Raw genomic sequence first — 27,661 nt, forward strand, 5'->3', positions numbered from 1 at the left:
GAGCACCAGGAAGAGCCACCCTGCGATCCCGCCTGGATCCATACAGCCAGCGACTTCCAGGCTGCACCTCAGGAATAAGCAGGGTCCATGGCATGGACAGTAAAGGAACAGACACTCAGAACTGGGGCCAGGGCATGGGGTCATCAGGTGACGGCTCAGAAGATGCAGCCTCCACCAGCCAGCCAGTTGCAGTGGTACAGGGTGGGCAGCTTCCAGAAAGGAAAGCGGCACTGGCAGTTGGAATGGCCTTTCACTCACTAGTCACTGACCATGTGCCCACCTCTGACCTAGGAAGACAGAACCTTTGCTGCTCTCAGAGCATGGCTGTTCATTGAGGGACACAGCCACAGGACACCGAGGTGGGCACAAAGAGAGGACAGTAGGGAGCATGAGGGATCGCAGTCCAGGGAAGGAGAGGGTCTCGCCCCAGGCGGAGGCAGCAGGGCTGGGGGCCCAGGGTGAGGAAGTGAACATCCCAAGGTGCAGAGACAAGCTGGCAGGGACAGTGCCTGCAAGGTCACTAGAGACTGCACAGTGTCTGGAGGCAGCAAGCTTACCAGGGACCGCGCATCCGGCTGCTGGGGATGTCAGAGGCCATTCCTTGCTGGGCAAGGCTGGACCCTGACCAAGGTGCCATCCCCGTACTGCAGTGCATGCTGTGCACCGAGGAGCTCAAGGTTCCGAGTGGGGAGGGAGAACTCCAGAGAACAGGGCTGGTGCCACAGAGCCCAGGCACCAAGACTCCTCCAACACCAGCTCCATCCCCAGCCCAGGAAGGTGGGGCCTATGCGCAGTAGGGCCTGTAGCTGATTGGCGTCCCTCTGCAGTGCTGTGACCACCACTGTGCACTCCTCAACCACAGAACTGAGGCCATGAGCTGGCAACAGCACCCTGGCCACCAGGCGGAGCTGGTGCAGGGCAGCTGGGGTAGGGGTTTGAGCGTTGCTTAAGGGCCATGGTGGTGTCATGACCATTCTGAAAGTGAATGGGACAAAGGTGACTGTCCTCCTGCACATGACGATGCTGGGTCAGAGAAGCGTCCGGTGGAATGCCATGGAGCCCATGCTGGTCCCCACTCAGGTCAGTAACCGTGCCAGGAGGGAAAACAGGATAAGTTCCAAACACCTGGTGTCGGAGCAGGGCCCCAGCCTGGGGAGGCTGTGGTCACACACTCTGCCCAGGGCTGCAGCACCAACTCACAAGTACACATACACCTACGTCCACCCAGACGCATCCCAGCACCTTCCTGGCATGTGAAATAAAGGGCAACCACTGATGGACACGAGCTCCTAGTGGCCTGTTTTCACAGCAGCCACCTGGGCACCCTCACCCTCTGCCTGTCCAGGCTCCTCCCACAGCCCTGCTGGACTCCAGCTGCGCTCAGCACACTAACTCCTCCAGCCTCCCACCTGCTTCTACCTGTGTCCTCTCGGTTCCTCATGGCCCAGCTGATAATCCCTCATCACAGCTGGGAGGCAGCAGGTCGGAACTGCAGATGACACCCAGGACCCGTGAATGCCGAGACCAGACTTCCAGGTGGGGAGGGACCCTGGAGATGTCTTCATGCTGAGCCTGCCTGCGCCACAGTATGGGCGGCCCCACAGGTGACTCACAGGGCAGCCAGGGAAGCCTTGGAAGGTGCAAAGCAGGTGTCCTCTCCTATGAAACAAACCACCCACGACTTCCTGTTTAGTGCAAAACCCCTTCCAAAGCGAGCTCCTGCCATAGGAGTGCCTGGGGCCCGCGGGCACCCTGAGCGGGCGCCTCCCACTCCTCCACAGCCTGCTCCCCAGCTCTATGCCGGCACTCTGGACCCTGACCTTGCCTCAGGTCTGGCTGACTTCTCTCCCCACTGGGACACACGTGCCTGGAGGCTGGGCTGTCTCACTATTCTGCTGCTGCTCTGCACACGGCCCAAGACAGAGCAGGTGCTCAAGTATCTAGTGGATAAAAGACACCCTGAAATGAGGGGACATCAGCAGAGCAGGTGTGGGGTGGAGCGAGCCCACCATGCACTGCCTTTGGACTCCACAAGCTCCCTGCGGTGTTTCAGGTGGGTGCATACAGCAGGGCAACGCAGGAGGGACATGCAATGAACCAACCAGACACGGGAGAGGGTTTCACCTGTGGCCTGGAGGGAGTCACTCACCTGACAGTAAACAAGATTCTCCAGGAAGCTTTTGCTTTCTCAAGAAAAACAATGTCACCTTCCCTTCAATAAGGACCCTGGAGAGGCCTTGGAATTCATGGGGGGCAGTGCAACCCTGACTGCTTAGAGCTGTCCCTGGCAAACCCCAGGACACAGTACTGACCGGCAGGCTGCAGAGGCGGAGGCCCGCCCCATAGGTGCATGGAAACCTCTCCTCCCTCCAGCCACCTCTTTATAAAAGGTGAAAGGGATCCTAATTATACACACACGGGGTTGTACTCTGTGAATAAATAAAAATACACCAAAACACAGGGAGCCAAACCTTGGAAACCGTGAGTTAAACAGCCTGATTCTGATCTCAAGGCAGCCAGTTCCCCTCTGTAATCAACCTCAAGGAATGGGACATTTATGTGGCTCACCCTGTTGTCCCACAGTGCTGAGGACCCACAGGGACCGTCCTCCACCCCCAGCACACGCATGACAGAAGGCAGGGCAAGTGTCTTTATTCAAGATGCAGCAAGCACAGCAACACCAGGTGGTGCTCGGTGACACCACCCAGTGCAAAAAATAGAAAAATAGAAATAAAATTTCACAGAACGCAGCCTGTCCCAGACACACAAAAAAGGCGCCACCACCTCCGCGTAGCGCCAGGTGCCCCAGCAGGAACAGAACCACCAGCCTCCCGCTGCACCTGCTTCAGACAGCCTCCGCTGCAGAGCCCCTTCCCCAGCAGCGACCCCATCGGGAGTCAGAGACCACGCAGCCCCCTGTAGTAGCAGGCTGCATGCCACCTGCAGCTGGCAGCAGCCCACCTCGAGTCCCCATCACCTCCAGCTGAGTGTGGGCCAGAAGATTCAGGAGGTGGTGGGACAATGACACACACCTTTGCTCCCTCAGATACCCCAAGGTGTGGGGTAGACAGACAAGGGCGGCTCGCCAAGCCCTCTGGTGAGGGAGCTCAACTTGCAGGCCAGCTCATGGCCCTTGGCTCACAGCTCACGACCCTCAGCCCTGGGCCTCACGTACAGCTGGAACAAGCTGAATGCAAGTCAGGGGTTTTGGGAAACTGACTGCCAGCACAGGTGTGCCACTGCCCCAGGGACAAAAGGTTAGACTACAGTTCAAACGTGACTCCAGAGCATCGAGGTCTCTCTGGCAGACCCTCCACTCACTGCTCTCGAGCGCTGCTGACCTCGCAGCCACGTTTCCCCACAGAAACTTCCATGGAATCCTCTGCTCTGGCCTGAGAACAGGATCTGCCCGGTGTCAGGAAGGGTCAAAGGACCCACCTCCACCCAAACCAGGCAGGTTCCCCCCACCCCACACTCTCACCACTGCAGGCCAGGCAAGAGCGGAACGGAATGGCTGTGGCTTAGGTGACCAGACTAGAGGCAACCCTGAGATCTTCCTGCCGTTTGGGAGTGGCTCACTCTTGCTTCCCCCCAAAAGTGAACTTCTATTTGGTTTACCGACATTTATTCAGACTTCCAGTGAAAAGCTCTATAAAACACAGTAAGTGGCACAGGGTGGTACAGGCAGCACTTGGCCACCCGTGGTGCAGGCGCCACACTTAAAGTGGCACAGCCACCAGGACTGCACTCCATGAGGTTTGTACACAGCAGAGACTGCAAATGCTGAGGGCGAGACGCCGCCTGGTGGGCATCCGCACCCTTCTCCGGGTTCTCCGCTGGGTTCTTCCCATTGTTTACACGCTGCTTCCAGAGTGTGTCCAGCAAGGAATAAATGAATGCATACGGACTTTTAGCTAGCAGAGCGTCTGGGTACTGAGGGCATGCAAGTTTGCTGTTTCTGTTACTATAAATAAAAGTCAAAGGTGAGGTTGCACTTCCCCATCTTCTGTTTATACACAAGATCGAACTTCTCGTTCATGGAGACGGTGAAGATGTCCTTCCACAGCCCGACCCGCCCTGCAACAGAGCAGAGCAGAGCGTGTGTACCCACCTGCTGCTGGACCAGCTAGCAGACCAAAGGAAGCCTTGGAAATGGATCTGGAAGGCTCCAGATCTATTCCTGGACCCCTCTAAACTTGGCCTGTGGGGGCAGGATGGGCCATCTGAGCTACAGCCCAGCTGGGTCCCCTGTGTTTCTGAACTACTGTGTATGGCAGGACATAAATGGAACCAAATTCCTCTGGGTCTGGGAGTGAAGTGGGCCCAGCCAGCTGCTGCCACGTACTGTGCTGGAGGGCCTCACGGACCTGAGGCCCGCCAGGAGGGACGCTACCTCTTGTTCCTGGCTGACTCCCCAGCACCTGTAGCAACACGTGGCACAGAGGGGGGCTTAGTAAACACCCAGAGAGCAATGCCACCTGTGGGGTGCATGCACTGTGGCGTCATGTGGAGTTGGGGTCCTCAGGACACCGTGACTCCTCAGAGCTCAACAGCACTTGCCTCTGGAGAATTTGAAAAAGAAGAAAAAAAAATCATTCAAAAGACAGGAAATATCTTGGCAAGGAGCAAGCCCTCCTGGCAGGCCCAGGAGTTTCAGGAAGCACACTCAAGAGCCCTGGGGACTCAGAGGGAATGACACACTCATGGGCAGAGTGGCTTCTGAGATCAGACGGGATGCGAGAGGTCCTCAGCTCAAGCCTAAGTAGGTATCGCTCCACCTGGTGGTGGGAGCCAGACCTCTGCCGGGCAGCTGGGCGAGGCTGGGTTTGGACAGGCACTGGGCAGGCTGGGCACTAGCAGATGAAGGCTTGGTGAAAGTCTGCTAAAGACAACAGGCTGGGCAGGTCCAAACAGTCATGGGGGCTCTGAAGTGCCGAGTGGGGATTCGGAGCTGCCACCTGGGGGAACAGGGCCCTGGCTGAGTCACGCCGAAGGACTGGCCGGCTCCGTCAGACCCTTCGGCTCTCTGCCCCTGACGTCTCCAGCAAAGCTCTGCTGTGAGCTCTGCCATGGGCAGCGCCCTTGCCCTGGCAGGACCTCAGGTGGGAAGATGCAGCCCGGCAGGTGCTGAGCAAGAGCCGCACGGCAGTGTTCTCTTTGGGAATGAAAACTATCAGCATTGGAGAGGAAAAAAATAAGAGAGAAATTGTTCGTGCTCCCTTCTAATGGCACCAAAAGGACAAAATTAGAAGCTTCTAGACCAACCACTCTACAGTTACATTTTTCCGTGACTATTTTCTCAGCCGAGGCAGCTGAGCACTGGTTGAAGGATCACCCACCTGGTTTAGGATTTGGAATCAAGACAATTTATGCTGTGATATGAATCAAATTTAAGCAATGCGGCTGGCTACCCGAGCCCTGCGCTCTCACCAGCTCAAGGAGATCTTCTGAGCAAAGAGGCAATGTGCTAAAAGGAAACAAAACCACAGAACTGAAATAAAGCGAAACCAAGGCAGACGATGACCAAGCACACAGTCAGGAGGAGCCCAGGGCGCGGCGTCCCCACACGCTCACCACACATACACACACACACACACACACACACACAGAGGGCCAGAACAAAACAGCAAATGCAAAACTGAAAACAGCAAACAAAGTTCAAATAATAGATACTCGTGAAGATGCAGCCAGGAATACATCAGGGTGCATTTGGTTTGGTTGGCTTCTTCTTGCAGGGCCAGCGTGGCTAGAGGCGGGGGGCACACCCGGCACCACACAGCCCACAACCTGCCTCCCCTGCCTCCTACTGGAGCCGCAGCCTTCCCCAGGAGGCCCTTTGTGCTTGGCTCTCTGGCCTTCCCTAGTGGTGTCGGCCCCTTTTAGACAAAGGACAGGGAGCTTTGGGCGCTGGAGGGCTGAGCCAGGTCTCTCTCCAGAGACAGCCGTGCTGGGACCCAGCCAGCTCTCGTCTTCCCCACAGGCACCTCCCACACCACCTGAGGCTCCGTGTCCCCCTTGAACCTTCTCGCCCCCTGCAAGTTCCAGTTCACACTGCCACCAGCTTCAGGTCTACACCCCCACATGGATGAGAGTCATACTTACCAGTAAGGGGCTTGGGTGGCCTGGCCACCACCCCGGGATTCATCCTGGGGACTTTAATGCCCAAACTCCCTACTGCCGAGCAGAGTCGGATGCCCATGGCCCTAAGGATGGGGGGGCAACGCAGGCAGCCTTGGGGGGCCTCCTGCCTGGACTACCTTCCCCATCTCCTGCTGCAAGGGCACACACCTGCCTATACACACTGCTCACCCCAGGGCTAGGTCACTCCTCACCTGTGCCACCTGTACCCCAAAGACCCTGGGACAGTGTCCCCTGGGTGAAGGAAGGAAGGAAGGAAGGCAGGGCCTCCTCCCTTGGGAATCACTTCTGCATGACTTGGGGCTCCTCTAGCCACGCAGAGGCTGCAGGGCCCGTCCACAGCCTTACATTTGTCCTTTCCCAGCACCGAAGCCATCCTGGGGGCTGTTCTGCAAGGCCCTGGATGCCAACCCTCTGGAAGGCTCCCTGTCTGAAAGCATCTGGCCTCAACACCCCAGCAGCCGCCCTCCCACAAGCAACACGGCTCGTGGTCCCAAGCAATGGTGGGCTCGGCACTGACTGCTCAAGCACCACGCCACCTGTGGGCACTGGCTGGCAGGTGAACATCTTGCCCTGGCAAAGCAGATGGCACAGGCCAGCAAAGCACTGTTGTAAATGGTCCAGAGCCCGAGGGCAGCAACAGAGGGGAGGGGGGCCCTGAGCAGGGAGGCGGGACACATACCCCGGCCCACAGGCAGGGCCTCCGCGTTGCAGCACTGGTCCACCAGCTGGTGGCAGTGCTCGCTCAGGGACTCCAGCTGGGCCTTGTCACAGGACACACCCAGGAATCTGGCCAGCTGCTCCACCATGGTCACCAGGTCCTGGAAGACAGGGCAGAGCAGAGCAGCCATCAGGGCAGCACCTTCCGCTGCAGGTGGCCCCGGACCAGTGACACTCAGGACTGTCCACTGTGTCCTCACTCAGTGCCCAGGTCCACCTCCTCTGGAAGGAAACAGGAGATCAGGAAGCCGCCTGGGCACCCCGCTCTCCCCTGGAAGGTGTGACTCAAACCCATGCCCACGGGGACCTGGGAAGCAAAAGGGAGTCCTTCAGATTGCTGAGCACCGAACACGTGTGACCTTCAGCTGCAAGAAGGAGCGAGTCCCTTCCGCCTGCCCCCAGACTGACCCCAAGAAGGACCAGAGGCCCCGTAGGCCCCCCCGCCAGCCTCCCCAGAGGAAGGCACTAGCAGGAGGCAGGACCTGCTGCCCCGCCCCACCCCACCCACGGGGACACTGCTGACACGCTCCCTGCCCTCCTCTCACGGCCAGTCAGAACCCTGAGCATGGGCTCCTGGTGGCGCCTGTGGGGCACTGGAGGCAGCGTCCTCTCTCAAAGGCTCAGAGCAGATGAGCAGACGGGGCCTCTGGCAGGACCTTGCCCAGCCTGGAAGGGAAAAGTCCCTGAATGCCGCAGGGGCGCTCGCGCCTCTGGAGTCCCATAGCACTGGCACCCACCCAGCGGCCTCACAGGGCCGGGTGGGCTCCCTGCCCTGCCACCTGCACTGTATGAAAAAGGAAAACCGGGGACTGCAGTGTGGCTCCGAGTGGGGGACCTGCCTGGCCCCTGGGGCCCTGGCTCCACCCCAGCTCCATCCCAGCGAGCACCCACCCGCACCCAACCTGTGTGCATACCTCTCCCTCCCTCCCTCACCGTCCCTCTCCCTGTCCCTCCCCTTCCCTCACTGTTCCTCTCCCTCCCTCACTGTCCCTCTCCCTCCCTCTCACTGTCCCCCTCCCTCTCACTGTCCCTCCCTCTCTCACTGTCCCTCTCTCCCTCTCTCCGTCCCCCCCATAAGGAGCAGAGCACTAGGGAGGAAGAAGAGATCCTGGGGAGGCTGCCCTGGCTCCGCCTGTTGGAGCATCAGCAGGAGCCTCGGCCGCCGCACCCGTGTGGCCATCTGTGTGGCCATCCGTCCACTCGGGGCACCTCTGCTGGCCTGCATCCAGCTAAGGCCGGTGGCTGCTCTGGTACAAAGCAGATCGTGGGACAGTGGGGTCGGGCAGCGCAGCTCCGACGGCTCACCCCGCCGGCTGCACTCCCCACCCGAGACCAGGGATGGGAGCACCCGCCACCGTGAGCTGCAGGAAGAGGCCTGGCACCTGTCACAGCACCCTGTGTCGGGGTCACTCCCAGCACTGCTGGCACTAGCTCGCCACCTGATCCCCATCTGGAGTGTCTGGCCACACCTGGTGAGAACACCCCACAGAGTGACTGCATGGGTGGGGTGACACCCTGGACACCTGTCCCAGTGCCAGGTACTCAAAGCCTAAAAATCATGAGGTGGTGGCGGCAGGCGGGGGACGTGGGGTCCTGGGCACACAGTGAGTGCTCTGGCACGACCTTACCCCTGAACACACGGGAGAAAGGCCAGTCTCGGGCTCGTGGGGTAAGAAGTGAGCAGCACTGACCCCGGACGTGTGACCACGGGCTCCCAGACCACGACTCGGCTCTGGGGGAGGCACCACCACACACCAACCGGTGGCTGCAGGTGCCACCCGCGGTGGCCTGAGGGCATCCTCCGGGGGCCTGTGTGGGGAGCTTGGGGCTCAGTGAGTGCTAGGGGCTACGAGGTGGGCTCAGGAGGAAGTAACCAGGTCACGAGGTGCTCTCCCCAGAAGGAACCGAAGCAGCTCTGGCAGAACTCCCGTCAGTCCTAGCAAAAGGGTCATTGCCCACGAGCAGGCCAGAGCCCTGACTCTCGGGCCTCCTGTCCTCCCACATGCACCCTTCCTCTCACCGCTGCCTCGAGGCCTTCAGAGCCACGCCAATGCAGGCGCTTCGCCCTTGAACCGCCAAAACTGAGCTAGGCTGAGCGGCGCCCACCCATGATCCCAGCCACTCGGAGCTGAGGCAAGAGGACTTCGAGTTCACAGCCAGCCTCGGCAATTTAGTGAGATCTCAAAAAAGTAAACAGGAACAAGTAAACGAACCATGAGCTAGACAAACTTTTTTAAGACAAAATCCCCAGCCTCGGGTATTTCATGACAGCAACTGAAACCAAGCTGACAGACGGACCGTCAAGACCAGACGAGGGCACTGGCTCTGCCAGAACACCCTGCCCGTCAAGCACAGGCAGGAGGTCTCAACCCTGATGGGCTCAGAGTGGCACTGAGATGCCCAGGAAAGGGGTATTTAAGCAGCCTAGGGCAAGGCCCGCGTTTAGACTTCAGCTCAAAAGAACCTGCACTGTGCTCCCTGGTGGTCTGCGGCCGAGGGGCTTTCAGCGCTCACCTCTGAGGAGCAGAAGCTTCAGGAAGAACCTGCCGGCCGGCAGCCACCCCGCAGATGTGTGTGCAGCTGGCCGAGCTGGGGCTCTCCCTGCACCAGGAGGGAGTCCTCTCTCGCCAGCCTGGGTATGTCCCTGGTGGCACTGGGAGAAGCAGCTGGCAGACACAGGCCCAGCACCCCACAAACCCCTCCCTAGGAACAGGCCCCATGACAAGAGCACTGAAGAGCAGCAGCCACACCTCAGCCTTAGTCAGCCTCCCCAGAGAGGAAGCGGCTACAACGCTGGGCCAGGCTGAGTGGTAGAACACAGAGCATCCACACTGACTCGGACACCGCGGGGTGACAGGATAAACGCCTCCACTCACACAGGGCCCAAGAGTCGGACGCTGCAGGGGTTCAGATGCAGGAAACCAGGGTGAGGAAGGCCACATGGTGCTCCCTCTGGAAACACCTGGGCAGTGACACCGAGGTCACATGCAGAAGCTGGCAAGCTGTGAGCCAGGATCTGTAGATCCTCAGGAAAGGCACTCGGAACAGTGGACATTACCTGAGTGGCTGACAGCTGCCAGGCAGGCCCTGCAGCACCCTGCATGGAGATGAGGCCACACACCATGTCACAGGGGTGACGGGGCCACCACCCGGGCCTGAGCAATCCATGTCCCGTGTCCAGGCCAGTAGTGGGGTGGCACTTGGTCCTTGCTGCCCACCACCACCCCATCCTCACCCCAAGAGAGAGGGCGCTTCAGACTCCTCGGCTCAGCTAGACCCAGCGGCCAGCCTGCTCACCAGGACTCGGGAGGTGTGCGGGATTCAGTGAGGGGACCTGAGGGAAGCCCCAGCAGCAGCAGACGCACAACGGGCTCCTCCCTGCTAGCCAAGCGAGCCTCAAAGGCCGTCTGGACCACGGGCCTCAGTGCCCAGGGGCATGTGTGCTGAGGACCCAGGGGCTGCGGTGCCGATGCACGGTACGCTCCCCACCCCACGCCCATGGTGCTCTCCCGCGGCTCTGTTCACAAGCAGCTCCTGATCCACCTGGAATCTTCCCGTAAGTAGGCGGTAAGGCCTGGTCTGGCCCAGTGCCCTGGGATTCCAGACCTGGCCCTCGTCACTGTCCCTCACGCTGATTCAGCCCTCAGACTTGGCTCTCCTCTCTTGGCGCCCAGTGGCCTGCCCTCCTCCCTGGCCCCAGCCTACTGCCCCTCACCCTAGACCTGTCTATGGGTCCTGTCAGCTGCTGTCACAAGTAGGCCCTACAGCCTGGTCCTGTCTGCCCACTGCACCGACATCATGCCCAGCCTTGGCTCAGGCTGCGGCCCACACCTGCACCCTGTCCTTCCTCTGCTCTCCCAGGTGACGGTGTCTCCTGCCTGTCCTGCCCCAGACAAGGGACATCCCCCTGCACAGTCCTTCTCCACCCCTTCCTCTCTTCCTGCCTCTCCTGGCACCTGGACTGGAGTACAGCATATGACAGACACCCCTGACCCAGGCTCCACACAGGCCATCAGCAGCCCTCCTTCATGCCTGTCACCACCACAGCCAAGTGCCCAGGCCCCAGTCACCAAGCCACACCCTCCGCACACACTACTTCCTGGTTCCCAACTGCACCGCTAACCTTGCTCTCCCCTGGCTTCACGAGGCTGCTCCTTCCAGAACTGTCCAGCTCCTGACCACACCTTCTCTGCACACACCAGGGTCACGAGTAGGCCCTACAGCAGTACATACTACTGCCTCACAAACCTGTCCCACTCGGCTCAGATCCTACCACTGGCTCACGACTCTGCAGCGTGGGGCCTTCTGCTGGTCTCTGCAGCCCCTGGTTGGGGTGCGGTTGTCCAGCAGGGAATGAGGGCTGTCAGCCTGGTGCCCTGCTCTGTGGCCTCCCCAGGACGGGCTGGTGGCCCTCTGTAGGGGCGGACCCCAGCACCCAGACACCAACCCCACTTCTGCAGCAGCCTGGTTCTTGACGCCCACTGACCCCAAATTCATAGGGCCCAGGCCAGAGTCACTGGGGAAAAGGACAGGTGAGGGCAGGGGCTCTGGGAGGCAGACGGACACCACATCACTGGTCCCGCCAATTCTCAATCTCTGCCCAACCTCTTCCCAAGCCAAGAAGCCACCTGCAGTGCCATCTACTGGGGTCCCACAATCCTCCAAACTCAACACAGCCAAACGTGACCACCTCACCTTCACCCAGGGCCCCTCTTCCTCCTCCATGTTTCCTTCCAGAACTGCCAGGTCTGGTCCAGTTCCACACAGGCCTCTCTAGTCCAGCCTCCTCCTGCTCCAATCCCCACCACTAACCACGGGGATCCTTCTGAACACAACAGGAAACGCACCCCTCTGCTCAGCCTGGTCGCCTGGCCCTGCGCACCCCGCCCAGATTCTCCGCCAGCCCCAAGGGCAGCCGCGTCCACTGGAACACACTGGGCTGTGGGGCAGAGGTCAGGAGCACACAGGCCAGGCCGCGGCAGCACAGCCCACCCTCACATAGCCCCTCGCCCCAGGAGCCCAGGGTGAAAGGATGAGAGCCATCCACCTGTGAGGGCCACGCGCTGGCTCCACAGATACCTTAGAGAGCTGCCACATCAGATGACGGGCAGACCCACAGAACCCCTCCCCACCTCCGAGACCCCAACTGTAACAGACACTGGGGAAACTGCAGGGGACCAGGGAGGGTCTGGGAGGGAGGGGCAGAAGAGCAGCGCCTGTCAGAGGTGAGGGCGTGGCACGTGGGTATCTGAAGAACGTTCTGGAGGGGCTAGAGCCACATAAAGACCTCAGAATGGCAGCTGGCGGAACAGGTTGGAAGAACAGCAAGGAGTCGGTGTAGTTAGACATGCAGGCAGGGGCCTGGCGACCACCCAAGGGGACAGAGCCGAGGGACATGACGCTGGCCGTGGCAGGCACGGGAGAGCCGGCCGCATGAGGGCAACGGTCCGAAAGAAACAGACGCAGGGAGACGGACCTGGAGGGTGGCCCGGTGCAGACTCCCGTCCCACAGGTAGCCCGAGCCAGCTCCGCACACCCCACAGCCCCCGCAGGCAGCGGCCCCCAAGGCACGGCGTCCCCAGCACTCACCCGGTGCATGTCTTCGTACTTGAGGAAGAGCACATTGGCATCCATGCGGTGCTCCCAGAACTCCTGCACGTGCTCAAACCAGGAGCCGTAGCCCACTGTGGACACAGGACATGTGAGCTCAGCTGGAGGGTATGCAGGCCACGCCCCCCCACACCACACACAGACTAGCAAGGGCAGAGCAAACTCTAGGGGTGACAGTCACCTGCGGGCAAGCCACTAAGAGCCCCTGGGCCCCATGTTCTAGGCAGGCTTCTCCTGCCACACCTGTGCCTGCACTGCCTCTGCAGGCTGGGGACCTGGCTGGGGGTGGGGACTTGGGACAGGGACTCCAGCCTGGGAGCCCCGGCAGGAACCCTGACCCCACCAAGCACATGTCAGAGGGAGGACGATGCCAGGAAAGGAAAGAGCCGGTCAGAGTCGCTGGTGGGGTAGAGCAGCGAGGGCTCAGACACAGGACACGGACCATGCCGCGGGCTGAGTGCCGAGGGAACACAGGGGTCCTCAAGGGGTCCTCGAGGACTGAAGAGGCAGAAGCCCCAGCCAGCCCACACCGTGGTTCCGCCCAGGGGCCAAGCACTTCTGGGCTGGGCAGGCCAGGGCAGGGCACCAGAGGGGTGAGGGATGCACCACTGTGCACCAGCCACAGTACATCCCCGTGTGCACGGCCCCTGAACACTGCCCCACCCATCCCTCCCGGGGTTTCTGCAGTGCACTTCCAAGGGCACTGATGTCAGAGCTCAGCCTGGGAGCCTCGGCAGGAACCCTGAGCCCACCAAGCAGCAGGAAGCAGCTGCAGAGGGAGGGTCTGTAGAGATCCCTCCTAGCTGACCCCGGCCTCCGGGCCACCTGCGGTGGGGCAGCTGCCCCGGGCCCAGCACACGCTGGCAGACACACAGGGCCCACCTCTGCTCCTTCTACAGAAAAAGAGGTGAGTCCTGGAAAAGGGCAGTGACATCAACTGTCACAGGAGACAGGATGCAGGAACCTGGTCACCTAATCTAGGCCACTAGTTGGAACTGAGTCAAGGCTGAGCAGGTGCTGGGTGGAAGGAATGGCCAAATGACTGTGAAAAGGGCAGATGGAGAAGACCCTCTTCTGTCCAGGAGAGAAGGTGTGTGAACTCTGAAGAGCCCACATCCGCTGCACAGAAGCCCCGCAGAAGCCAGCACAGTTGACTGGGACCGGCAGCAACGGGGCAGCCGAGAGCTCATCCTGCTACTCCACGCTGCTCCAGGAGAGGGAGCCCCGCCACACAGGGCCTCCCAGCTCCCCTCCCTCTGCAGTGCAGAGAGCCAAGACTGGCAGGAAGTCACCATGCACCACTGTCTCCACCCAGGAATGTCCCCACTGTCCCTCAGTGACCCTGCCAGCGTCTCCACATTGCACCTCACAGTGACCCATCCAGAGCATTCTCTGCACTGCATGTGTCATGGTGGCCCTGTCCTGTGTCCCCAAGCAGGTGTCCCTGTCCAGCATGTTCCCCAGAATGTCAGTGACCCGGTCCACAGTGTCCCCCAGAACATGTGTCACAGCAACTACAACCACAGATCCCCGCCTTGTGAAACAGGGAGCCCGTCAACAGAGCCCCTCCACACTGCAACCCCCCCCCCCCGCCGGGACCCTCACCCCTGGAATCTCAGGCCACAAATCCCTCGTGTGGGGCCTTTCTCAGGGACTGTCTTACCCTCACACGATGCTCGACCTCTGCCATCTGTCTACCAGGGAACGGTGTCATTTTAATGCCCCGCACATGTGTTTCCAGCTTGTTTAGAACCCAGGGAAAACCTGCGTGCCCTTGTCTGCGTACCAGCTGGGGATCCGAGTCACTCGATGGCGTGCAGCACCCAGCGTGGCCTCGAGCTGGGTGCGTGGGGCTGCCACCTGACATGGGAGGTCTGCATCGGGACAGCCTCTGCCTGCTCTGCTGAGCAGTGGCCTGAACTTGGCAGGCTGTCACTGGGGCACTGTCCCCAGGCTTCTACAGGACAGGGCTACGTGCTGAGACCAAAGCACGTGTTGCTGGGGTGGCCACTCAGCGAGCAGCTACTCAGATGCTGGGCAGGCTGGGCCCAGGGAAGCTAAAGGAGGCCCTATGGCAGGCTCAGGTGGCCTTGGGGCGCAGGGGCTGCCACCTCCTACCCTCTCGGGCAGGGACCCTGCTACACAGGCGTAGTTGAAGCAAAGATTCGTTGGGAAGAAACAAAACCACTCTGCACTTTCAGGCTCCAGCTGCTGAATGCTGAGCAGCAGGCTCGGAGGGACTCGCCCTCGGCCAGGCCTGGGGACGCTCCAGGTCTGCTGCCCCGGGCTCCAGGCCCGCTGGGCTCCGTGTTCCTGGATTCTGTCACATGCTTCATCCTGATCTCGTCAGAACCCCCACATGGGGCTCCCAGGTACTTCTGCTGGAAACAAACAGAGAGGGTGCTCTCTGCCTGGGGTCCAGCACCACAGTGTGGGTGAATCCAGTGGGAGCTGGCCCGGCTCCAGACTTCCAGGTACACAGTCCCAGGTGGCTACCTGCTGGCCCCCAACACCCAAAGAAGCTGCCTGTGCTGTGGAGGCCTGGGCAGGAGGGAGCACACCTGTACCAGGAGCTGCTGCTACCACCCCAGGGGACAGGTGGCCCGACAGCGAAGGGAAGCGAGGTCAGGGAGGGGCAGAGGAAAACCGTGAAGACAGGGCTGTTTCCTCCCTGTCCTAAGCCGTGGTGGGGTCACAGCCCCACTCCCCTAGCCCTGCATACCTGCTCTCTGGGGACACCAGCTTTCCACACAGGACACTGTCCCACCACGGGGCCTACTCCATCATCTGCCTGTCCCTGAGGTCCAGCCGAAGGCCACATGAAGGTCACATCTAGCTGCAGCCTTCTCCAGGGCCCAGGACCAGCGGCAGGGACACTGTAGCCTCTGGGTTTGCTGTTTCTGTTCCCACCCGTCTGGTTCCCACGCAGGAAGAAGGGGTTTTGAACTGGGGCTCCCGGAAGCACCAACAGGGTGGTGGAGAGCAGGGCTCTAGAGTCCCAGGACCCGCTGCCACGTCCCAGCCCCGGCATCTCAGCAGGCGGCCAGCGGCCCACCCGGCAGCTCCACCACCATCGGGAGACAGGCCACCTAAGGTTACCAGGGAGCTGTGAGCACTGGCACCTCCAGGGTGACCAACCCCGGGCACTGCACCCCGATGGGGACACGTACGCTTGTCGTTCATGAACCTCCGGCAGAACTCCTGGAAAGTGCCCCGGTAGCTCATGGTCCGCAGCGAGCGGTGGAACTGGTAGTAGGACACCACCAGGTCCTTGGGGTTCCGAGCCATGTAGATGACCTGTGGGCAGAGGACCATGGTGAGCGGAGGCCCCTCCCAGGCCGACCGCACGTTCTGAACCCACACCACTCCGCCCGCCAGGGTGGGCAGGGACTCTGCCCAGAGATGGGCTCCTGCCCGCGAAGTGCTTGCCAGGTAAGTACCGAGCACCGGCTGCCCTTTTGTCCTCCAGACCGCTTTAAAACAGAGAACAGGAAAGTTACAATGTGAGGCTGGCGACGAGAACTTCGGGCCTCCGAACGCAGCGCGCTAGGGAGGCTGGAGGCAGGGAAGGGCGCAGGGCGGCAGCCACCATGGGACACGCACTGCTCCGCTGCGAAGGCAGAGCCAGCTAAAACGGGTGAAGGGCTGTGTCCCCGGATGCAGGTGGCTGAGGTTCCGAGGGGAGCCCAGGCCAGTGGGTGGTGTGGCTATGGCATGACCCACAAGGAGGGCATGGCGGGTTACCTTGGAGTCACCGTTGTGGAGGTCGGAGGGCAGGAAGCGGTAGGGGAGGTGGCTCTTAATGAGGCGTGGAGACGTCAGTTCCTGCGGGCAGAGGAGAGGTTCTGGGGGAGGCACAGCCGTCGTTTGTCTTTTTTAAGGGCCCTTCCAAGGGGACCAGGAGGAAGGGGTCTCCAACAGAGCAGGACCCACCACATCACCTGGCCAACTTCCCTCCCAGACATGGCCCCCATCAGGCTGGACCCTGCGGGCAGAGATGAGGGCCCCCGCCCTCAGCCTGATGAGATGACTTCTCACAGCCACAGAGGTCACCAAGAGACCCAGGAGCGGCCCACCCAGCCCAGAGGGGCCGCCGACACCCCACCAAGGAAGGGCCTAGGACAGGCCAACAGGGCCAGCACCAGCTCAGGCAGCAGCTCTCGAGACCGGAGCCTCCAGCCACCTGCCCCCAGCCCTTCTCCACACAGTGGGTGGGTCAATCCTGGAAGCATCTCCAGCTCCTGTGCCCATGCAGGGACCCCTTCCCTGTCACCCCAGGAACAAGACCAGCTCCCTACGGGCTCTCAGACCTGGGATCTGGCACCCACAGCCCCCCAGCCTCTCCCTGCTCAGGAGCCAGGCTCCTGGGGCCATGGGGTCTCTGTGCCCCTGGTCCCTCTGCTCCTCTCTTTCTGGACCATTCTAAGCAGCCCCCAAGGAGACGCCAGGCCTGTCCCTTCCTGACCCACTGCCCTCTAGTGCTGATGACCATGGTAACTACTAAGACTTCCTGTCCCTTCCTGCATGAGGCCGTGAGCTGATCCAGCCAGCTCCCAGCCGCAGCCCAGTGCCGGGCAGGGCTGGCTCCCAGCACGGCCACCTCCCAGCACAGATGCACTGCGCACCTCCTGGACCAGTCAGGGAGAAGCCCACGCGGCCAGGCCCACACCACAGGGCACAGAGGGATCTGTGTGCAGTGGGGTTTCTCTGAGAGCTGTGTTCCAGAAGGTCCACCTAGCAGAGGGCAGAAAGTCCACCTAGCAGGGGGCGGGCAGGCGAGACCAAAGCTGCAGCTGCAGTGCTCAGGGGATGGTGCCGGAATTCAAAGGTGGCTGAGAGGTGGCGTGAGGAAGACCCAGACCCGTGGGAGGACAGAGGCACAGGGACTGGAAATGCATATACAAACACACTACAGACGTGTATACAGTCGTACATACACATCAGGTTCCCCCCCAGAAGCACTGGGGGTTGAACCCAGGAGCCGACTACACCAATTTCATACCCAGTCCTTTATTTCTTGTTTGTTATTTTGAGACAGGGTCTCACTAAGCTGCTGAGGCTGGCCTCCTCGTGCCTCAGCCTCCCAAGTCACTGGGACTCCAGGCTTGTGTTGCCACCCCGCTGGCTTATTTCATTTTCAAAACCAAACATTTGATGCAAACCCATCCTCCTGGCTCCCTTAACAGATGGGGCAGTCGGGGGGAGGCCAGAGCCTGCTTTCCGCTGGTGGCCCCATATCCACACCCTCCCTGCCTCCCTTGGCATCTGCTTCCGTCTCTCTCGCACACTCCCTGACCTAAGGGGACGGACATCTGGGGCCACCTGGGCTCTCTCCTCTCCTCCATCCGGAGCCCTCTGAACCCCCTCAGCATCCACTGCCACTAAGCAGGTGTGACTGCAAAGCACTGGACATGGTGGCGAGGGGCTGGGGCTGCCAGCACCGGCAGTACCTTGATGATGTCCAGGCCTGGCTGGGGGTACTCCAGGACCGGGAGCTGCTCGTCGATGTTCATCAGGCCGATCTCATCGGGGTCAGCCCCTTGGCTCACCAGGTAGACAACCTCCTGCAGCAGGCTCGTGCCTGGGGAGAGAGGCCAGAGGGGCACTCAGGCAAGTCTGGGCCAGCCCTGCAGGCGGGCAGCACCTCGGCCCAGGGAGCAAGTTGAGTCTGAGGAGACAGCACTCCAGCCTGAGCCCCACTACTGCGGGTGGCCTGGGCGTCACCGCTCCCTTGGAGTTCAGAGGGGGGGAAGGATGCTCCTGCCTCTGGGTCCGGAGCCTCCAGGGTTGACTTTCTCAGCTGATGCAGGAGTGCCCAGGGTCAGGGAAAGCTGCCAGCCAGGGTCTTCACCCCCGCCGGGTGTCCACCGTGATCCGGCGCCCATGGGCCACAGACTGCTGACGGACTCCCCTCACAAAGCAGCGACCCAGCATGGACAGTCCCCTGCTGGATCTGGGGACCTTCCCTCTGGGATGAACAGCACATCTCAGGTTCAGTGTCCCCGACCTAGAACCCTCTACAGCTTCCCGGTGTTCACTACCCAGGCCAGGCACCTCCTTTGCCAAGGTCCCCAGGGGCCCTGGCTCCTCCACCCTGACAGGCCCCCAAGCTCCCCACCCTGGGGCCCTGGCCTCTGGCTGCTTCCCGCTCCTGCCTCAGGCACCTTTGGGAGTGCGGCCGCAGGGACCCCCGCACAGCCGCACCTACAGGCCACGCAGGCCCCCCCCATGGAGCCCGGGGCAGCAGGTCCCCATGTAACCCACTTCTGGACCAGCTATGCCCACAGGCCACCGAGCAGCTCAGGGCTGGGTAGAGCAGGAAGAGGTGGAGGCCAGCCTGCCCACGTGGTGGATGAGCCCCTACTCTGGGCACAGTGCTGCTCTGGCCTCCAGGGACGGGGGACACACCCAGGAGCCAGCAGAGGGCCCAGAGCACTGCCAGGGAGGAGGCTGCATGTTTTCTCCAGCCTGTGTCCTCGCTCCTGGCACCCTGGTCCCGTGGGCCAGGCCACCCACTGCCACCACCCCCAGGACCTACAGAACAGATGGGGCCAGCTTAGCACTCGGTCCCTTCACTCTGGGGGTCCCAGTGCTGTCCCTTGTGCCTCCCCACCTCTGGCCCAGACCGCGGCCCTCGGCACCCTCCACGATGGCCTTACCCCACCCCACTCCTGCAGGCCAGTCTCGGGCGGACCCTGCTTCCTACAGCAGCACCAGGTGCCTGGCCATAGCAGAGGCCTGGCCACAGCCCACACTGCCCACCTCAGCAAATGGCCACCCGGTGGCAACGCTGGCAGTGCTGCTACCCACCTGCCTCTGGCCTCAGCCAAGTCCACTGGGGCTGAGTTGACCCCTCCTCTCCCATGTGAACTGCTTCCTGCATGAGACACGTGGCTCCATACTGCTGCCAGTGCACCCTCCTTCACGCCTGCCTTCAGCACAGCAACAGACCCGTGGAAGTGAGGGCGCCTGCCAGGCCGTGAGCCCTGGAGACTGCACACTCCCTGAGCCAAGGCAAGGTCCCGAGCTGCAAGCCTGTCTCTGCCCAAGCCCCATCCTCCTGTGGGGCTGTCTGCGTTTGGTGGTACCTGCCCGAGCCCAGTCGGCACCTCTGCCCCCTCTACATGTCTACTGAAATGTCACCTCCCAGCAAGGGCTCCCTGACCCATCCTGCACCCCGTCACAACATCCCCACTGTGCCAGCAGCCCAGGACAGCTGCAAATTCCTTCCTGTTCCCCGCTGCGGCAAGAGAGGCGGGACCAGGCAGGGCGGGACACAGGTCAAGTGCAGGGTACAGGCCCTGGCCTCCTGAGGGCACAAAGCCAGCTGACCTGACAAAATGACCAGAGAAAAGGAGGACTGGAGCCAGGGGTGTCCACTGACTGATCACCTGCCCACCCCAGGTGTGTGCCTAAGCACCTGCACCCGGGGCCGGGGCCAGGCCCAGGCTCCAGAGCCCAGCCGAGCCCTGCGGGGCCTGCCCAGGGCCACGCCGCAGTCCCCGCACTGCTCTCACCACCTCAGTCCCTCACCCAGCCGCAGCCGTGGGGGCTGCACAGGCTGCCCACCCCTGGCCACGGTCCCTCCAGGGCCTGGGAGGCCACCTGCGCCCGGGGAGGCCTCTGAGCTCCAGCAGCCTCCAGCTCCTCCAGCGCAGCAGCCCAAGGCCTTCAGCAGGCTGCCCTCTGCCTGGCCACGGGGACTGGACCCGTGGTCCCTGTCCTCAAGAAGGCTTCCCAAGTCTAACCAGGGGCCCGCCCTGTCCCAGAGCCCAGTACTTCCTGTCCTGCCTGTCCCACGGGGTCTGACAGGGGGCTCCTCCAGGAGGACAACTCAATCCACCGGACAGTCCTAGGGAGAGCCACAGGCAGCTTCGGGACCAGGACAGTGGGGCAGAGGCGCGGTGGCTGCAGCCACATGGGAACGGCTGAGGCCGACCAAACCAACGCACAGGAGGGAGCCGCAAGGGAGCTGGGCATGTGAGCAGGACGCCAGCCTGAGGCCGGTGACCTGTGTGCGTGGGGGAAGTGACAGGCAGGGCCACCACTAGTCAGTGACAGAAGCCATGCACTCCCCTGGGGCCCAATTGTACAGGGGGTTGGCCAGGAATTGTTGGCCAGGCTGAAGTCACTCTGAGGGTGACCAGGTGGACACTCCCGGGGTGGCAGGCAGCACACTCTGACCCTGGGACCTGGCAGACCACAGGGAGTCCCTGGGATTCAGGGACAGAAGCGCCCAGGCCCAGGGCGGGCAGAACCCAGCAGAACCTCCCGGGAAGGACGCTTCGTCCTGGGGTCAGACCATCAGAGCAGGGACCTGGGGCCAGAGCCTGACCTGCGCCCGCCTCTTCCCCAGGTGGCAGCGGGGGCTGTGAGCTGCTCTCTGCAGGAGGCCCGGTGTCCAAGGCCCCCACTCCTCGGGGCCACCAAGGCCCAGGCGAGCCTGTCCTTAGGGTCAACTTCTCCAGGGAGGACGCCGTCAACCCCAGGGTGGGCGCACCTGGGAGCAGGAGAGGAGGGCCGGCCCCGCCGCGCTCACAGGACGCCCGCACCCTGCCCTCACCTGCACTCCAGGTGCCCGTGCCCACAGCCTCTGCACCTGGTCCCCAGAGGAGGAACCTCCCCCCACCCGGCAGGCACCCCTTCATGGCCACCACCCACCTGACTCCCAGAGCTCTGCGGTCAGAACTGGTCCCTGCCCTGGTCCCTGCCGGTCGCCCTCCTCCTGGCAGCCATTTAGACGCTCTGCCACCATGTCCTGGACAAACCTCGTCCCTCTGGCCCCCCTCCGGCTCCTTCCTGCTCAGGTGCAGGTGCTGTAGGTCCAGCCCCTCCTGCGGGTCAGGGAGGCTGCCAGGCAGCTGGTCAGAGGTGAGGCCACACCCCCGTGGGGACCTGGAGGCCCACATTTGCCAGGTGCTCCCTGTCGGCAGTAGCCCGAGGGGCGCATGGAGGTCCCTGCAGACGCTGGCCACCCTGCTCTCCCTCCCTCAGGGGACAGCCCGCTCCTGGAGGAGGAGGTACACTGCCCACCGTCCCCAGCTCTGCAGAGTCCGCCACACAGAGGAGGACGGGGAGTGGAGGAGCAGGCAGCCCAGTGACCCTACTGCCCATCAGAGCCTGCTCACAGGCCCACCCCGGCCCGTGCCTCCCACGGGGCCAACAGCCATCCCAGCAACCTCCAGGGGCCCCAGGACACACTAATGATGCCCAAGTCCTGCTGCTGGGGGGACGGCGCCCCACAGGTGAGGGCTGCTGACCTACAGCAGCTGGCCCCCAGGCAGCGCTAGCACCCAGGGCCAGAGCAGGACGCCTGGCCTTCCGGCCCTCAAGGGGAAGCTTCAGAGCCAGCACCTTGTCTGGTGGTCGGGACACCAGGAGGGACCTAGGGACACTTGATCCAGGGTGCAGAAAGCCGAACACACCTGCTCCCTGTGAGCCATGAGGGGCCAGGCAGGCCGCAGAAGCCAGCTCTACTCTGCAGGGCAGCAGGACTAGGAAGGGCGGAGCCTCCAGAGGAGGCGGAGCAGGCGGCAGGGGAGGGGAGGGGAGGGGAGGAGAGGGAGGGGAGAGGCAGCTGCAGCCTCAAACAGCCTGGGGTGCACCAGGCTGGAACCCCCACAAGGGAGGAGGGGGTAGAGAAGTATTCGAAAAGATAAGAATCTTTCCAAAACAACAAGAAGCCTCCACGGATATAAAACATTCAGAGAACCACAAGCAAGACAGCTAATCAAAATCAAAATAAAACCAACAAAAATCACATTCAAAGCATGAAGACCTGAGGTCAGAGGAAAGTCTGCCACCAGGGAGGACTGGAGGCACTGCAGCCCCAGCGTCCCCAGGGCCCAAGCACCCAGGCGCCAGGGCAAGGGGCATCTGGGCAGCACGGAGCTGGGAGCAGAGAGCTGTGAGGACAGGTCCTCTGCAGGTGACGGAGGAGACAGGGAGGAGAAGGGAGGGGGGAGGAGTCCAGAGACCAGAGACACCGCACTGTGGGACCAGGGGCTGGCGAGCATGGAGGGGGCCAGATCAGGGGGGCTGGCCAAAGACCAAGCCAAGGCAGCACAGGGCCAGGGAGAGGCCAGGCAAGGAGAGGCCAGCCAGCTGTTTCCAGGAGATCGTGCTGGCCACGGGCGAGAGAGGAACCAGGGGTCCAGGAGGAGGGCGCTGAGGAGCTGAGGGGAGGGACGGCGGGGGTGGCAGAGCTACGGTCCCCAGATCTGTGCTCCCTAAAAAAAGACCGGGGAGCCCAGGAGGGGAGCCCAGGAAGGGAGCCCAGGAAGGGAGCCCAGGAAGGGAGCCCAGGAAGGGAGGGCAAGGAGCGGCCACTGTCTGGGAGGAATGACGGGTGGGGAGCCAGCACCAGGCCCTGGAGCGCAGACAGAGGCCCGGGGTCTCTCCCAGAGACAACAGGGCCACAGGATGCTGCCCGAGGCCCTACCCTTCCCTCTGGAACCCATGAGCTCTCCGGACTTTGACTTCTTTCGCAGCCCATCCAGCAATGGGGAGAGGCCTCCAGGGGCCCAGAGCTCTGGTCACTGCTCCCCCCAGCGCAGGCTCCCGACTGTGTGAAGCTGGGATGGGGAAGGTACGGTGAGAGGGCAGGAGCAGCGGCATCTCCCACGGCAGCAGGCTCCTCGCCACAGCACACCCTGCGACCTGGTGCCACGCTGAAAGGCCTGACCAGGACCTCAGAGGGAGCCTCCACCGGAGACCTACTGGGGGGCAGGGAGTCCCTCAGCATCTGCTTGGCTTCCTAATCCATGGAGGTGTGAAGCGACTCCTCCAGGAGAGCCAGCCACGCCTCCGCCTTGGCCTGTGCCTCTCCATGCCCACTCCGCTGCCCACGCCAGCTGGCCCGTGGCCCTCACCCGGGCTTCACTTTTACATCAGGGAAAAGGAAACAGTCACAGGTGCATCTGCGCTGGGGACAGTGCAGGTGGGGAGTGGGCCGGGCCTGGGCAACCCCGCCCACCCAGCCTCGGCCGCCCCACAGCACCCCCTCGTGGGCCTCCCCGGCCGGGGAACAGGAGTGAGCAGGGGTCCAGCCTGGGCCAAGCAGGGAGCCTCCCGGCTCCTCACCCAGTGTCGGGAAGGTGGGGCTCAGTGACCCCGTGGACTGCAGACGCCCACTCCGCAGGGGCAACAGGCCCAGAGAAGGCCCAGGGCCCACCACGGCCACACAGCGGCCAGGCAAGGCCAGGACTCCGCCAGGCCGCCCGGCCAGCAGCAGTGCCCCTCTCCTGTCACTGGAGAACAGCCCTCTAGGACCAGGGGAGGTGACGCCAGCGAGCTGGCCGCCTGTCTGAACCAGGAGCTCATTCTGTGACCCTGGATGCACCCCCACGAGGACCAGGAAGCCCCAGAGCAACCTGCTGGCGAGATGACGGCAGTGACGACCACAGCCAGCAGCCTACGATGACAAGGGACTTCCAGACACGAGCGGACACGACACCACGGCAATCCTGGGCCGTGAACAGGTGGTGACCTCCCCAGAGGCTCTGGGCTGCCAGGCTAGGTCAGCTTCACCTGGACATCATCCTTGCGGCTGCCCAAGGTGGGAGGCGCCAGCCACAGGGCCACCTGAAGGGGTCAGCTCAGTCTGATTGTGAATCAAACAGCCACCTGTGGCTAGCGGCACCTGGGTGGCCGACCGTCCCCATTGTCACCTGAGCTACCCAGTCAGAAACATACTCTTGCCAGTGCTGTCACCGAGGGGAAGGCCCTGGTCAGGAGGCAGAGGCCAGCACCTGGTAACCACAGCCTTCTCCATAGAAGCCCTTCTTGAGAATGCCACTGATCCCCCGGGGGGGAGGGGGGGCTGGGGACCCAGGAAAGGACTCTGCAGGACCTGGGCCCTGACCACCTGGGAGCTATGGTCTCCTAGACTCGGGCGCTGGAAACCCGGGGTGCCCACCCCCTGGGAAGGGGCAGCTGGTCCCGGCTACCTGCCCCGATCCAAGCGCCAACTGGGTCCCACTCCCCCAGCAGTGTGTGCCAAGGGTGGCCACCAGTGCATCTGGCATGGTGGGCACAGAGGACAGCAAGCGGCCACTGACGGCTGCAGGGGTGAGTGACCACTCGGAGCCCTCCACCCCCGCAGGCCTGCCCCAGTGGCCACCAGGGGTCAGGAGGCAGAGGCTCCCCCTGGTACGCCACAGTGCAAGGTCCTGGCACTGGCTCAGGGCCACCCTCGGGTGAGCAGCAACGCTGGGCTGAACCCAGGCTGCGCGGGCAAAGCAGGCTCTCAATGCGGGATCGGTGCCCCATGGTCAGGAGGGGGAAGAGGGCAGGGGAGGGAAGGACGTGGCAAGGACACACGAACAGGCACCGAAGTCCACCTGAGAGGGCTCAGCACTGACGAAAACCTCCAACGCCTCAATGCCCCGAGACCCCCAGGGTCAATCACACTTGAGAGAAGGCCAGCCCCCAGGCCAGTGCCCTAGGGCCTCCACGACTGTCCAAAGACACTGACCCTGGCAGGGGAGAAGCTGCCACGGACCAGGAGACTTGACAGAGCTCGCCTCTGTCCCTTGGCGGCTGTGTGACTCTGAGCCAGCCTCCACGGAGGTTCTAAAATCAAGGTAGAGGACCCCGGCAGACTGGCCCCGGCCTCACCCAGCACTCAGACCTGCACCCTTCCCCCAGGGTCTAGGACCTGCGGTAAGAGCCAGCGCGTGCTGAGGGCGACCGCCTCCGCCCCTGCACAGGTGAAGGGTGACTTTGAGTGAGAGCCACCCAGAAACTCCGGCTCCTCGCTAGCACCCAGACCTGGCCCCAAGCCGCCCTGCTGCTCCACTGGCCACAGGGAGGGCGTCCACGGTCCTCTGCCCGGTGCACATCGTGCTTGCTCACTGCACGTCACCAGCTCTATGCACACACAGCAGGACGGGGGTATGACACCGTCACTGGACTCGAGGCTGGCATGACCCCCTCTCCTGAGGGCTTTTCCCTGATGCCACCGGCCACAAGAGGTGGTGGAAAGGAGCCAGGCGGGACAGAGCGGGGAACGGGGACAGGTCAGGGAGCAGCAGCCAGCACAGTCCTGCGCACGCGGCTCTTCCTCCCAGGGGGTCCCAGGCCCGTGAGCTGGGCTCCGAGGGTCACTCACCCCAGCAGCCTCCAACTCCACCTGTGAAATGGGGCCCCACCGGGCCACCCCCATTCTCGGGACGGACCCCTGAGACGATGGCACCAGGGCTTTGAAGCTACAGAGCTGAGCTGCCTGGTGGCCGGTGTCACCCCTGGCTGACCACAGGTCAGGGTGCAGGGAGCCGTGGGCCGGGGCTGCAGACAGCTGCTGCCCACTCAAGACGGGGCTCTCTGGTGCAGTGTGAAGGGACCTTGCGCAGGGCCTGCAGGCCTCACCTAGGGACAGAGAAGCTGGGGCTCCCCTCCCCGCTGGAGTCTGCGATGTGCTTCTGTGCGACCCCGGGTGTCTGTCCTCCTCAAGGAACCCAGGAAGCCCCCAGCAGAACCCGCCAGGCCCCAGCGCAGGGCCCTTGGAGTGCAGGGCTCAGCGGGGCACAGACACCCAGTCACAGGGCCTGCCCTGCCCCAGGGGCTGCTCCGCAGCCTCCCCCTCCTCCCCCCACGGAACAGGTAAGGCAGGACCCTGGTCCCCACCAGCAACCCAGAATCCTAGGACTCCCCATGCCAAGGACACCGTGAGTCCGTCCCAGGCAAACCCTGTCCCAAGCCAATGTGAGACTGTTCTTAATCTTCCCCGCAGGACTTCAGGTGAAGACTCACCCACCGGCAAAGCAGAACTGCTACAGCCCAGCCCACCCCAGGGGCCAGCCCACCCGGCCCTACACACCTGCTCCCAAGGGCCAAACCCTCCTCCCACGGGGACCCAAGGTTGGAGTGGAAGCGCTGGGTGGGTGATGGAGGCCTGCCCCTGGCCACAGCAAGCTGCCCGTGCCCATCTCTGTCCATTTCCTCTTCCCAAGAACGGCCAGGAGGGCCTGCAGGCTGTGGTCAGGCCGAGGGAACAGGGACATTCTGCAACCTGACTGCCGGGGGCCCTCGGAGTCCCTGCCACCAGCCCTCCACCGAAAGCCCCCTCCTGGCCTTCCCGGTGGAGCCTGGGGGGCCACAGCAGGACGCCAAGACCCCAGCTCGCCCAGCTCCTGCCCAGCTCCTGCCCAGCTCCTGCCCGGCTGCTGGTCCGAGGCAACCCCCAGGCCGGCCACCGGCTAAACCACACAGTGGCCCCGACTCAGACGTCTCCCCCCAAACAGTGACAGCAAGGGAACCCCGGGGGTCCCCCTCTTCCCCACTCCAGCGGCCCTAGGCAAGCACCTCTTCCGCAGGCCTGGAGGCCCCCAGCCTGGCTCTCCGGCCCAGGTCTGCCACGCACAGCTGTGTGACCTTCCACAAGCCACCTCCCCTCTCTGAGCCTTAGTGCCCAGATTGAAAAGGTGGGGATGACCAGCTCCGCCCTCCAGACTGCTCCTGTCCACACGGGTTAACGCTGGGAACGTGACTGCCCCGGGTCCTGCGTGGGCGAGGCAGGGAGTCCTGCAGCACGGGGACGCGAGGGGCACACTCCGGACACGGCTGGCCCCACCCCCCAGCGGGGCCCAGGCTGCCAAGGAGCCCGCGTCACCCGCCTCCCCAGATGGCCACCGACACCCCGGAGACTCCGCGCTCATCCCAGGCCGGCTGGATCCGGGACCAGAGAGGTTGGGTGACCCGCCCAAGGTCACACAGCCGAGCAGGAACCGGGCGGGAAGGGGAATGGGTGGCGGCGCCGCACGGGGCTGGGTGGCGGGCGCGCCGTCCAGCGGTCCCCGCCCGCCCCGGCCCCGCGGCCCTCACCCGACTTGGGGTAGGTGACGATCCACACGTCGCTGGGCCGCACCGGGAAGTTGGCGATCTCCTCCATCTTCCCGCGGCAGAAGGGCGGCAGCCGCACGCCGTGGAACTCGAAGTACTTGCTCTCGAACTCCCCCGGGGTGCTGGGGGTCTCGGCCTCGCTCTCCGCCATGCCGCCGCCGCCCGCGCCCCGCCCGCGCCCGCGCGCCCGCCGCCCGCGCCGCAGCGTGACGTCACGGCGCCGCTCCGCGGGCATGACGTCATGGCCGCGCCCGACGCACGGCGCCACTCGCCGGGCGTGACGTCACGGCGCCGCCGCGCGCCCACCGCCCCGGCGCCCGCAGGCCCGGCGGCCCGCGGAGCGCGGAGGGCG

General features: G+C 63.1%; 1 protein-coding gene across 1 annotated transcript; it reads right to left on the minus strand.

The window, feature by feature from the left end:
* On the minus strand, positions 1-27,460 carry SULT4A1 (sulfotransferase family 4A member 1; the record flags this gene model as incomplete). The annotated part of the gene is made up of 10 exons (XM_081311543.1): positions 1-1,075; positions 1,420-1,659; positions 1,821-1,940; positions 2,962-4,077; positions 6,821-6,959; positions 12,448-12,542; positions 15,639-15,765; positions 16,213-16,293; positions 17,919-18,049; positions 27,292-27,460. 7 exons carry the CDS (start codon positions 27,458-27,460, stop codon positions 3,965-3,967), a joined length of 855 nt encoding a protein of 284 aa, XP_081167669.1. The 3' UTR covers positions 1-1,075; positions 1,420-1,659; positions 1,821-1,940; positions 2,962-3,964.
* Between the last annotated feature and the right edge of the window lie 201 nt (positions 27,461-27,661).

This window comes from Spermophilus citellus (genome assembly GCF_964194105.1).
Source record: "Spermophilus citellus genome assembly, chromosome: 10".
Taxonomy (NCBI): Eukaryota; Metazoa; Chordata; class Mammalia; order Rodentia; family Sciuridae; genus Spermophilus; species Spermophilus citellus.